Genomic DNA, 13745 nt, shown 5'->3' on the forward strand with positions numbered 1-13745 from the left:
GGGTCGTGCATTAGTTGGCGGTGATATCATCATCTCCAGCTGCTGAAGCCTCTGTTCTAAGTCATGCAGGTGATCTTGTCTGAGTGACTCTGCTGCACTCTTAATTGGTCTCAGAAGTAGCTTAGATCTAGGCAGAAGGATGGGCCTGGCATATGTAGAGATAGGTGGAATATTGGTGCGGAGTTGAGGAACAGGGGAAGATGTACAGTACTCTGTGGATAATGACTGGGCCAATCACTCACTGCGAGTTTCTAGGGCCTAATCCTTCTCCTTCAGTCTCCTTATCTGCTCACAGGAACGATGTCACAGTTCCTTCCAGCAACTGTTGGAAATCTGCTAGAATTTCTGATGACAGCTTAGGGAGGGGTGAAGTATGTGCTTACTGTTGTTCATTCTCTATACTGGGACACTGTCTGTGGCTGCTATGGCTGCATACCTGTTCCATACTCAGTGGAGGTGTTGGTGAGTTTGGGTGCAGTCACTCCCAGCAAATCTGAATCATCACTCATTTCAGAATAAGTATCTACTCTCTGTCTTGACTGTAACGTTTGGTGATGATCAGTGAGCTCGAAATCTGACAGGTAACTAGGGAGCTGCAAAACTCATCTAGGTCTGACTTTGGGCTCAGGAAGGTCAGGTCTAGGATCTGGATCACTCTGATGCATCATTGTCTATGAGAGCTCCTCTATCGCTCGAAGGAACATTTGTGAGGTAGACTATTGTGTATGTTTGAGAAAATTAACTTTGTTGACTGTTTTTTGGCACGGAGACTGCTGAACGAGCCTCTTTAAATGGTTTTGTGGTGCTCGTTGTTGTATTTTAAAACACAATTGCAATGTTTTCAACTGACATTATGGCATTTAAAATAAAATTATTAATGTGGCACGCGTGTGACTGTGCTGCGCAGTAAGTGAACTGCTTTCATCGGCGCTGCTGCAGCAAAACACACTGTTGCTCACATTAATTTGATCCTGCTTGATTCTGTTCTAGAAAATGTCAGATTTGGAATTTTTGCGTTCCGGTAGGCCTAGCCTATTTGTTTTAAAAAATCCGACATACAGTGCATTAGATCGTGACAGTGCGTGCTTGCAGACAATTTATTTGGAGATTACTGCTCATGTCTAATTCGGCACAAATCCAAATGTTTCCATATTCGCAATGTATTTGAATGTTATTTATAATGTAATTCCACTAACATGTGATCGGTGTAGTCCACACTACAAAAAACACTCATAAAACAGCAGTTTCAGTTGCTTAGATGGTAAAGCGCATGCTTTTTTCAAACCCAACTTTTGCCTAACTTTTTTTTCTCCCTTTTCAAATATCATATCACTGTGGAAAGGTATTTATTTTCAATAAAAATGAAGGAAAGAATCATAGTTGAAATTAAAGTTTTGGGTACGGTTAGGGTAGGTGTAAGGGGGGCTTTATTGTCCCAATAAACTACTTACACATTCGCACATAGACAGAAAAGATGATCCTCTTCTCAATGTTAGAAATGACCATGCCTCTGGATGCCGTTCGAGATAGAGCCTTCATTAATGTGGCTTTGTTCTGGTTTGCCGGTTTCTTTTCTTAAATCTTCACAGTCTAACCCTCTAATTTTGCAGGTTTATTTTATCTTTCACTTTTAATCGCATCTCTTACTGGGTGTGGTAAACATGAGAAGGGAAATTAAAGATTTCCTTAATTAAAAATTCGTTCAATTTATTAATTTGTTCCCTCATTTCAGTTAAATCATGGGTCATTTAGGGAACAAAATTAATGAAACATGGACAATTGTCACAATTGTTGACAAATTAATAAGTCGTAGGAACGAAATAACAAGTTGTAGGAATGAATAGTCTATCTGTCCTGTGGCTACATTTCTACTACATTTCAATTGCTTTCATGTTGAATAACTTTGTGTTGTTTCTATTTTAATGTACTTTTAAAGTTTAAATCCCATTGAAAGCTTAATTAGTACATTGTGAATTAATGATGATGCATTTATATACATCACCGTCACTCATAGCCGCTTGCAATTGTTCTGCGCACGAGCCGCATGCAGCCCACCATTAAATCGGTTTACCGACCATCGACAGCCTTAATCGATAATCGATTAATTGTTTACATCCCTAAAACAAACATTAATAACAATAACCAATTAATAATGAAATATTAACTCACTCTGTTACTTATACATAATATTTATACTTAAACATAATAGCAATATAGCATAGTAGCAAATAAGTGATAAAACAATTAATTCCGAAAAGTACAGACCAGATTAGCACTTGTGAAAATGGCATTGCGTTCTCTGGCGCGTGAGCTCGAAAGAACCGATAAATATGGCTTAAATACCACAAACAATTTCACTTATTGAGAGTAGATGAAAGTTGAAAATGCTGTGGTTACTGACGTAACTTCGGCTCCCTGCAAATAAGGGAATGAACATTGCGTTGATACACTTGTGATATAAATCCCCCTACATTTATCACTGTTCACCATACTTTCTGACACAAGGAGCATTCTGGCAACTTAAAACAGCCGTCGAGCTAGAATGCTTTGGCAGAAAGTGACGCATAACCTGTGATGACTTCTGTTCCACCATGAAGCACTCAGCAAAACCATCCATGTCAGGGCCAAATAATCGTGTGGTGGTTACAAAGGAGTTGAGGAAAGCAACCTTGTCAAATTCAACCAAAGGTGATGTTTCCCAAAAGCATTGTTAGCCAACAATGGTCACATGTTCCGTCGTTACCAACATAGTTCAACTATTTAGTGTTTCCTGAAACCATAAATCAAACGAAGATTCACAAACAGCATTGCAAACTTACAGTACGTGGTAGGAACTACACTTCTCCACCTGTGGTTGGAAGCAGAGTTTCTTGTTAAGACATTATGGACTTAAATTATAAATTATGCTCTTGGGCACAATAATCACGCTATCATGCAGTACACTCTATGCTTTCCATTCTATTTAAATATATGTATACATTTTGATCAATACATTTTAAAGCATCAATAAGTGCAGTTTTTGAAGAGTGTGCATGTGCATAAAGGCCTAAGAGAACCCCAGAGTATGATGTAAGAGGAAACACGCGATGAATCAAACATCAAATAAAGCAAAATAACAGGGAACAAAACATAGTAAATTAGTAATCTGGAGCCAACTACAATATAGCAGCATCTCAGAGATCTTGAATCAATTAATTAGCAAAAGTTCCGCCACATGTAATGTAATGTCAATTACAACGGACCTAAATTGTTGAAATAAAGCAGTTCAAATGACGAAGATGTGACCTTGTTTGGGAAACAATTGTGACAGGCCTTTGTAGCATGCAGAGATGGCTCAGTCATTGTGCACAGCACCTTAAAGGCACCATCATTGTATGGCGTGCTGAGCTAGCCACGAAATAAGCCCTGCCTGCTAGAGCAGAAGTGGTGCTGCAAGGCCAGGGCCAGCACGAGCATTAAGGTGATCTAGGCAGCTGCCTAGGGTGGCAGCACAGCCAGGGCAGAAAAAAGGACAGACATTTTATTTTATCTTTTGGGCATTCGTTTGGAATTATTGCACTCTTATCAACAGACTATCACCCCATTCTGACACCATTTCTACAACGGGCGTGACAATTGTTGTGTCACTCCGCAACATTTAAATACTGTCTACACTGGACGTGACAAAGTGAACATTGCAAATAAATTTCCCTCTGTGTCAGTAGCTACATCATAAATAAAACAAGGCTTCTGTCGGGGATTTGTCGTGTTGTGTCATGTCGTGCTGCGCCACGCCTCATAGATAGCATCACTTATTATAATAAGTTAATAATATTAAATAACTTATTTCTAGCTCTATTATAATAGTATGTTGTTGCGCCGCGCCACTCGCATCTGCAGCAGACACAGTAAATTACCTTTGCTTCATAGTAATGATGCTCCAGCGCCGCCCTCCACCTGAGCCGCATCAATACTCCACATGCAAATCACCCTCATGTCCATCTATAAATGTCATCAAAACAAGTTAAACTATACGGACATGAACAACTCGCTGCTGATGACTTTAAAAGCCCGACACACGCTTCTGAAGCTTATGGTGTGTCGCGGTAGAGTAAGCCTACTGTTATGTTTGTGTGTATGAGAGAGAAAGCGGTGGCAACACATGTGGACCAAGTGTAGGCTAGTGTCATCTATTAAATATGTAGCCTACATCCAAAACCCTTTTTTTTGCCAGGTAGCCTAGATATTTGCATTTATGCATTTAACAGACACTTTTATCCAATGCAACTTACAGTGCATTCAGGCTATCATTTTTTTTTACCACTATGTGTGTTCCCTGGGAATTGAACCCACAACCTATTGTGCTGCTAATGCAATGCGCTACAACTGAGCCACAGAAACACTTATTTATCCTTTATCATATTTATAAAGCTCCACTGTGCACAACAGCAACGTGATTTCAGCTGTAGCCTACAGATTTGGACAGATTTCTGTTTCTTTTTGAAAATTAATTACAGTCGAGCTGCTCAGTTGTCAAAGTAGCGGTGGGCTCATTTGGAGCTGACCAATCCAAGGCAAGTTCCTCCATGGCTTTAGTGAGAATGTGAATCAACTCACTGTCCACAATAGCCCTTGTTGAGTCTTTGGGAGGAGGGCTGCCAGGATCCTCACTGGAGCGTACCCACTCCTCTGCATCCGAAGCTGTCAGTGAAATGCATTCAATGGCAACAGCTACCTACTTTAATCCACCGATAGAGTTGAAGTTGCTTGCTACTGACAAGGGATGCTGATCCTCATGGATGAAATACACTGGGGAATTGAGGCGCTACAGTAGGAGAGAGGCACGCAGGACCTGTGCTAGCATGTAAGTCCCCAAAAAAATCTGTCCCGTTGCCAAGCTGTTTCGCTTCTGGGAGGTGAGATACAGGGGAGGACAGCCTTCATGAAAGAAGGTGATCCATGAGTGAATCAGGGTGAGACTCATGCTCTCACAATGAAAGCACTCTATCCCAGTGAGCACAGCCTCAGCATGGGCACTGCCCCCGCAAACAACGCATTCACTGTGCCCCTCTGAGCCACACTAGTGGCACAAAATGTAAAATAATGTTGCTGTGGAAATTTGCTCTTATGAAATGCTCTTTGAGATCCCCAGATGGTGGCATGGGGATCGCTTATGAGGGGTGTCCTTCCATTGCTGGAGCTCTTTTACCCTGAGTACCAGGCTTCAAGCTCCTCGCTTCCAGGGGGGAGATGATGTTCTCGAGTTGAAGGAGAAAATTGTGATGAAATGAATCTCAAAGCCGACTTATATAGCAGTCGGCTCCAACTCTTTTGTTGGGCTGAAGCGCCATATGATCATGCAGCTACACGGATGTGAAAAATGTATGATTAAGTATAAGAGTAAACAGGAGTTTCCCCATAAGTGTATCAATGCAATGGGAAAGACCATTCAACAGGGACAAAAGATTAATTTATTTAATGTGATTTAGGATTAGCGACACATCTGAGTATTTTCCATTCAGGTAGGTCAGCTACATAATGAAGCTGGTAAAGAAGAGGTTTTAATGGAAACATTAAACTACGATCTATGGACAAGTGTGTCATGGGCTAAGCTGTCACATGTTTTAGATGTTAAAACATTGTTTAGAACCTTTGTTAGGCCAAACTATTAGTTAGAATGTTTGTTGTACACAACACTAGTTTCAGATTTATAAATGCTACCTTTTACATGTTTGCTGTTCCATTAACTGTTTTGTGTTTCATATTTGATTTTCTGTTTGGCAGAGATGGATGTGGGGCCATTTAGCAGGAAACAGTGGGCATCACAATCGCTAAGAATCACAGCCAAAGAGCTCTCATTGGTTGGGAGTCGTGGCAAGAACAATGCCATAACTGAGCGCTTTTCCAAGTAAGTGATATTCACTTTTTCTCTCCACATTATCAGTGCTTATTACATGGCTATGGGGAATATTTAAAGAGGGAAAATTTTTCTTTATTTGTAAAGATGGTCTTGATTGTCTATGAACAAAACATGATGTTCTCGTTAACAAGGTTCGGGAGGAGCGCGTCAGATACTTAGCCTAATCAACACGGCTGAACCACAATCTAGTAATCAATCCCACAGTATAAATATCGCTGACTTACCTCTATCCATTGACGGTTAATCAGCATTCGATTCGCTCTGTCTGTCATCTTATCACAGACCCAATCTTCCTTCCAACAAAGAGATCTGTACCAGAGATTTTTCAGATCTGCCACTTTTTCCGGACCCACGATCACTCCTACCTCGCCAAACACGGCCGCGAACACCATTAAGCGTTATCGCGACAGCTGCTATTCTCGCAAAGCCACACGTTGTGGCCAATAGACCGTGCAAAGCCAGAGCCCGAGCTCCCCTCACTCCCGCTCAAGACCGGGCCACACCCCAGTTCTCACCGCAGCAAGTCTCTCTCGCTTCTCGTCGCGCCTCAGCCTTTTCACCGCGTCTTTTCCGGCCGCAATCATCTTTACCATTATAACCACGTCGGTTGGTACAATGTTTTACAAGACTAAACATGCTTCATCGTTTTCAAAGCCCCTGTTTCCACAGTCCATCCTACAACACAAAAACAGCATTCCAAATCTATCCGCTCTGGAGACCGTTTAAAAAGGCCAGTAGGCCAAAACGAGCGGAAAACATGCTTCTAGCAGGAACGTACTAATGTGGACAAGGCTTGAGGTATTGTCAAACCAGGCAACCAATTGCTAAGCTGGCAACAACCGTAGGTTACCCAGGCACTTTTTATTTTTATTATTCTTTTATTTTTTAAGCTTGCCCCATCAATTGTTACTAACCATTCTACTTTTCCTGCAGCCAACAACTACAGCAGCCGAAGCAAGCTCAAGCTGCAGGCGGCTCAAGAAGCTATCCCTCCACCTCTCATGCTCCCATTTACTTCTATGTTCCGCCACACCCTAACCATTCTAAGGCCTATTAGCGGTCAGACCAATTCCTTATCAAAGAAGCTCACAAACCCCCTATCTATATCTCCCCACTGCCACAGCAGTGTCTGCTCCCGCAGGAGCAGTTGTGACCTCAAATGCTGCTATACGTTTTAGCTATTCTCCTCCAAAATAATCTGTTCAGATTTCCCCTATAGGTGGCGAAAAAAAAAAAAAAAAGCTGCTCATGAACCCTTTTGATGCCCTGCCTTCTCGTTTTCTCATTAGCCCACTGGAGTGGTTAATCTGAAAATTCTCAACCAAGAATTTGAAAACTCTTAATCAATCCGTCAGATCCATATAATTTGCCATTTAAAAGCACAATCACCTCCATGGCTCTTGATGAATTCTCTCTCACAACTGTAGAACAATGATCACGCAATCAATATGGAGAGAGAGAGAGAAAAAATATAAAATTAAAAAAAATAAAAAATAAATAAATAATAATTCTCAAGCTCTCAGCTGGGAAGGATGACATCACCTCTGCTTTAAGCTATGCCCATGCATCTAGATTGATGGCACTCATTTGAGGTACACTGACAGGACAGGGAATTCCATTTCGTCGTACACTTAACTTCGAATTCAAGCTGATCAAAGATTTTCTGACATTATCAGAAGCAGTGTATTGGATTTGCTAAACCACTACGCAATTAACCCTCATAGCAACCCCTTTAGACAACTCAAATTGCTCTGAGTATTGAAATCTCCGCCAGGTGCTATAAAGCGCTCCCAGTAAAAAAAAAAAAAGAAAGAAAAAAAAATTATAATAATAAAACAAAATAAATACATTCTCCAACTACCGGCAAGGCTCACCCATCCAATACAGTGACTATTGAATTCCCGCCAGATTGCCTCCCGGTCGAGCAAACCTTGCCTTTTCCGACAAACTACCGGAGCAGTTACCCGTCTGATGCCATGAGTATTTAAATCCCGTCAGATGCCGCAAGTGCTGTGCCGGTCGAGTGGATGTTTCCCTCCAACTAACAGCATTGCTTACACGTCCGTGCGCGAATATTGAACTCTCTCCAAAGGCTGCAAGAGTTTGGTCAAGCATCCTTGGCCTTCACGGCCGACTACAGGTGTACCCATTCAGTGCCGCAAACATTGATCTCCCACCGAATGCCAGCGAGAGCCTTCTGGCTACACAACCTTACCTTTTCGATTTACGGCCAGCATAGGCTTACACGTTCAATGCCACGCTCCCATCGTACGTCGACGAGAACCTCCCAGCTAAACAAACGAACTTCCCCCTTACAGTCGTCGAGACTTACCCATCTGGTGCGGCGAGTATTGAGCTCCCACCAGATGCCGGCGAGAGCCTCCCGGCTAGACAACTTTATATCTTCTATTTTATGGCCAGCAAGGCTTACTTGTCCGGTGCAATGTGCTCCCATCATACGTCGGCAAGAGCCCACCAGCTACATCCTTAACTTCCTCTTTACATTTGTTGAGACTTACCTATCTGGTGCCGCGAGTATAGAGCCCCCACCAGATGCGGGCGAGAATTTCTACTCCAAAGCCAGCAAGGCTACCCGTTCGATGCGTGTGCTCCCTTTGGACGTCGGCGAGAGTCTCCAGGCTAGGTAAACCTTACCTTTTCGTCCTACGGCCGGCGAGACTTACCCATTCGAAGCGCGTGCTCCCATCGAATGCCGGCGAGAGCCTCCCGGCCACACAACTTACCTTTCCATCTACGCCCGGAGAGGTTTACCCATTCGATGGCGCGAGTAGGAAGCTCCCATCGGATGTCGGCGGGAACCTCCCGGCTAGACAAACTTACCTTTTCCATTTTTCGGCCAGCGAGGCTTACCCATTCAATGCGTGTGCTCCCATCGGATGGCGGCAAGAGCCTCCTGGCAAGACTACCTTTCCTTTCTCCTTACAGCCGCAAACTGTCATTTCCACCATGCACTATCCAGATCCCGCAGGAGGCCGGCAAAAACCCCCTCTTCCATTTCTACGGTCGTCGAGGCTTTCCCGTCCGATGCTGCGAGTACAAGCTCCCATCAGACAACGGCGATAGCCCCACGGTCACCCAAACTTACCATCTTGCATCCATTCCGATCGTGTGTGCTCCAGTCGAACGTCGGCGAGAGCCTCCTGGTCAGACAACCTTATTTTCCAATCTATGGTCGGAGAGACTTAACCGTTTGATCGTGTGTGCTATCGTCGGACGTCGGCGAGAGTCTCCCAGCCACATGATTTTACCTTTCCATTTGACGATAGGCGAGGCTTAACCGTCCGATGACACAAATCTCAACCTCCCGTCAAATTCTGTACAAAAAAAACCCCCTCCGCTACCCTCACATCTTTTCCCCCCGCCTGGCGAGGCTTACCGTTCGATGTTCTGAGTTGATACCCCATCGGATGCAGCAAGAGCCTCCCAGCATGGGTTTTCTTTTCCTCTCCCCATCCGGCAAAGCTTACCCGTCTGATGCGTGTGCTCCCGTCAGACATCGGCGAGAGTTCTCCCGGTCAGGTTCCATACTTGCTAGCCTCAAGCGAGTCTCATCCATCCAATGTCATGAGTATCGACCTCCCATTGGATGTCGCAAGAGTCTCCTTGTCGGTCAGCCCAAAAAACCTTTTTATCTGCCAAACCAAGAGGACCCAGACGTCCGTCGTCCTGAGTCTTAATCTCCAGTCGGAGGCTTCATGGGCCCTCTCGGTCAGCCATTTGCCCTTCGGCCTCTGAATAGCAGTGGCTTATCAGCCAGTAGGGCCCGTACGCCGACACCGTGACCTATTCCAGTCGAGGCAACTCGGGCCCTCCCGGTCGGGCTATACAACCACGCCGCTCCTCCTCCTCGGCCGGTAGGACTCACTGTTCCAATGCTGTGAGCCCCCGTTGAGCATCGACTCGAGCCCTACTGACCGGCGCCTCTAACCACATAGTCCAGTACCTGCAGCCGGTAGGGCCTACCTTCCCAACGCTTAGGTCGCTCCAATTGGAGTACGTAGGCTCTTCCGGCCCGCCAACGAGATGACTTCTCAGAAAATAAAATCAGCCCCCGCCAGTACTCAATGCTATTTTGGGGGGTGTCCTTAATCTGGCGGCTGTCCTCTTGTCCATTTGCTTTTTGGGGGGTACTCTAGGTGCGGGCCATTCCCGAGTTTGGAGCCCTTCCCCGTACAGCACGCCAAATAAGCATACCATACCTCAGGTAATTATATGTAAGCGTGAACTCATGAAATGATGTTCTCGTTAACAAGGTTCGGGAGGAGCGCGTCAGATACTTAGCCTAATCAACACGGGTGGACCACAATCTAGTAATCAAACCCACAGTATAAATATCGCTGACTTACCTCTATTCATTGACGGTTAATCAGCATCCCTCCTCCACCCCATCTCCTCACTTCGAGTTCACTTTATAATTAGACGGGGAAGGGGGGGTACTCTAGGTTCGGGCCATTCCCAAGCTTGGAGCCCTTCCCCAGACAGCACGCCAAATACGCATACCATACCTCAGCTAATTATATGTAAGCGTGAACTCATGAAATGTAGGAATAATAAGTTTTTGATGGTTTTATTTTCAAACTGATTATTTTCTACAATTATCTAAAAGCCACTGAAAAATCTTTTTGACTTTTTGTTGAGGAATCCAGGGTGATGCTAATTAAAAAGAGACAAAATAAAAAGACAACCTGCATTGCTACTGGGATTTTTATTAATTAGAAATATAATAAAAATGGTACAACAAGTTTAAAAATTGTACCATTTAATGTCATAACATTTAAATATCAACAAAACCACTGAAACTTGATTTTATGTTAAACATGTATTTTAAGGAATGAATTGTATTGTTGTCAAAATGGTTCAAAGCAGTGAGCCCAAGTATGGTTTTAATTGTTTTATTTCAACATGAAGCCTATATGCATATTATATATAAAAGTTTTAGCCGAAAGACTGGGGCAAAGATTATAATTTTTAGTTATTTAAGTGATAATACTCCAAAATGAAAAAAAAAAAATACCATAACAAATGTCATATGAGAAAACATCATAACTGCCATGGTAGCTGGGATATTTGGCAGATTTTTGCAGACTGAAGTTTCTTTATTTTGACAGCTCCCATAACACTGGCAAGTACACAGATAATTACATTGAAACATTAATTATAATATGAGTAACTCTTACTATTGCAAAAAAAAAAAATGTATATATAAATAATACATTCAGTTTATAGTGAAAACTGTTTATCTACAACACTGGTTTGCTGACAAAATTCTTATTGCCTTCAAATGAAAGCAAAGAAAGGAAAGCTGAAAATTGCTTCCTGCTAGTGCCAGTAGGGGGCAGCAATCTACCATATAGATTTGGGCCAACATTGTTTATTTTTTTTCTCTTTATTTTCACCAGGCGGGAAGGAAGTCGGCCGCGTGGCGCAATCTTGTAGCAGAACTTCACTTGCGTTAGCATCCCATTGACTCCCATTCATTTTGGCGTCACTTTGACAGCGAATAACTTTACATCTGAGGCGTTTAAAGACTCCATTTTTCCATTATTTATTTCTAAAGATACACAACAATGTATAAAGGGCTCCATTACCTTCTATGTTACATTATGGCCCCGTAGAAACAGTTTTTGTAAAAATAGTCTAACAATTGCGTCATAACCACTCGACTCTCTGTCGCACTGTAGAGAAATTACCGTACAGACAGGAGGAGAAGCTCGCAGGCAATCGGGGAGACGTCAAGAGAGAAGGCCATAGATACAAGCCCTGGCGTTACATTTTAAAATACTATACAAAATACGTAAATTTGTATAAAAAAGTAATTAATCAGAATACTTACTCTTGCTCACTCACGCCAAAGAACTCCCCGCTCAAGCTCGCCGTCTCTGCAAGATTAACGATGGCAGTTTGCATGCACAGCTACTAGAAGATTTACATCTGTCAGACAGGTTGCTGACATCATCAAGCTTAGTTTGAGTCTGCGCGTCAGAAACGGAAGTGCTAAAAATCGCTAAAAATGGGATTCACTTTTCTCAATTGAGTTCCAATGGGGTCGCTGTGTCCATTTCTTTTACTGTCTATGATTTTCATTTCAGGGCCTTAAGCTTTGAACAGTTAAGCTGCGTAAATAATCTGTTTCCATTCAATGTATTTGTTTTTAATGAACTTGTATTGATATCATATCAGTAAATGATTTTTGAGCTGTAAGAATTCTCTAGTGACCTTCCACCTCTTAGGCAGTTCTTAGTATTTTTCTCAAGTGTGTATTTCTTTGCCTTTAGTGTCATCAAAGTATTTTTCAAAGAGGTTTCCAGGTTTCATCTGATACTGAGCAGACAAATATAATCCCACACAAAACTCTACGTCAGATGGGTCAAGATACTACAACAAACATAGATGTTTTGATTGGGCCATAGTGTTTATACTTTTCAGGGAAATATACATTATTTTTGTGCATATTAAACCAAAAGTGGAAAATTTATTCTAATGTTGATAAAACATGAATAAATAAATAAATAAATGTTTAGCTTGATTGTGATTATGAAACTTGACATTTACTTATACTATTCTTTTTCTTTTTCAGATATCAGAAAGCCGCAGAGGAAACAAGTGCAGAAAAGAAAAAATCAGTAAGGTTTTTTTACATTTTATTATTATTTTTTTTTTTTTTTTACTTACTAGAATTTAATGTAATGGAAACTATTTGTGATTTTACTATACACTCTTGGATGTCCAACCCATACGTCTCTAGACATTTTGTTATATAAAAAAGATAATAAATTCAAAAGACATTATATGAGGTATGAATTTCCATTTCTGGTTTAAATATTTCTTTACACATTTAACTTTTAAAACATCAGAAACATGCAAACAGAACCATGACTCAAGGCTAGTCAATCGGTGGTTTACTGTTAACTCCCAGTAGTTAGTCATCTGGTTTATATGCAGTCTTTATGTCCTGATTTAAATGTTTTCCTGTTTTTTCTTACCTTAAATATATTTTTTCTTTTATTTTAATTTTAGTTTTTTGTTTTTTGCCTATGAGTTTACAGCCTTATGTATCCTCATAAAATAGTCCGAAAAGAGTTACATTTCTTCACATGCGTCATTTCCTGTATGCAGGTTTCACTGCAGGCGCCTGTTAATCATCTCCCGCCCCTCTATCTCACACTTCCCCCTTTCCTTTCACTTCTCTCTTTCCTTCCTTCAAGTGGGCTGTTCTGTTGAGCTGGACTAGTTCTTACAGTTTTCTTGCCTGCTGCACATCTAGTAGAGCTTTATAATTGATGTCCAGCGCCCAAGGAGCTCGGAGAAAGCAGAACAGAGAAAAAACATAAAGAGCGCCCTGTCCATCCAGGCCTTTCCTCTCATCTCCTACAACTTCTCTTTCTGGGGTCTTGTTTCAGCATTGTTTCACGAAGACTGTTGCATGAATGCAGTCCTCTATCTACTAAGCCTATATTGACTTGGAGTATACTTAAGCGAGACATTTTGCGGAAGAAAACAGCCATTCTTTGTTTGATTTGTCTATTTGACAGTTTTAACTCTTTAAAGGTGCCATCTGTCATGTCTGGCAAAAAAAATCAAGTCATACTCCACATTCCATACCAGATGGGGGCAGTATGCCTCAATAAAGTGAATTGGTCTACTCCAGAGTAACAAACGAGAAACGGCATAGTCTCTATGCTCCGCCCCTACCTTCACAACAATCCTAGAGCATAGCCGAAGCCTATAAGACAGCGGTTCTCAATTGCAGTCCTTGTGCCCCACTGCTCTGCACATTTTGAACGTTTCTCTTAGCGCTTCAGACATTTGTTCTATTCTATTCAGG

The 13745-nt window shown here is 42.1% G+C and overlaps 1 protein-coding gene across 1 annotated transcript in view; it reads left to right on the plus strand.

Moving 5' to 3' along the window:
- Nucleotides 1-5765: 5765 nt before the first annotated feature.
- The window catches only part of LOC132118950 (LIM domain and actin-binding protein 1-like), a 33826-nt gene continuing 25846 nt past the window's right edge, over nt 5766-13745 (plus strand). Inside the window, exons 1-2 of the mRNA XM_059528703.1 lie at nt 5766-5887; nt 12498-12543. Of these exons, the coding sequence (XP_059384686.1) occupies nt 5766-5887; nt 12498-12543 (168 nt within the window). The remainder of the gene's footprint in view (nt 5888-12497; nt 12544-13745) is intronic.

The sequence above is a fragment of the Carassius carassius genome, chromosome 38 (genome assembly GCF_963082965.1).
Source record: "Carassius carassius chromosome 38, fCarCar2.1, whole genome shotgun sequence".
Taxonomy (NCBI): domain Eukaryota; kingdom Metazoa; phylum Chordata; class Actinopteri; order Cypriniformes; family Cyprinidae; genus Carassius; species Carassius carassius.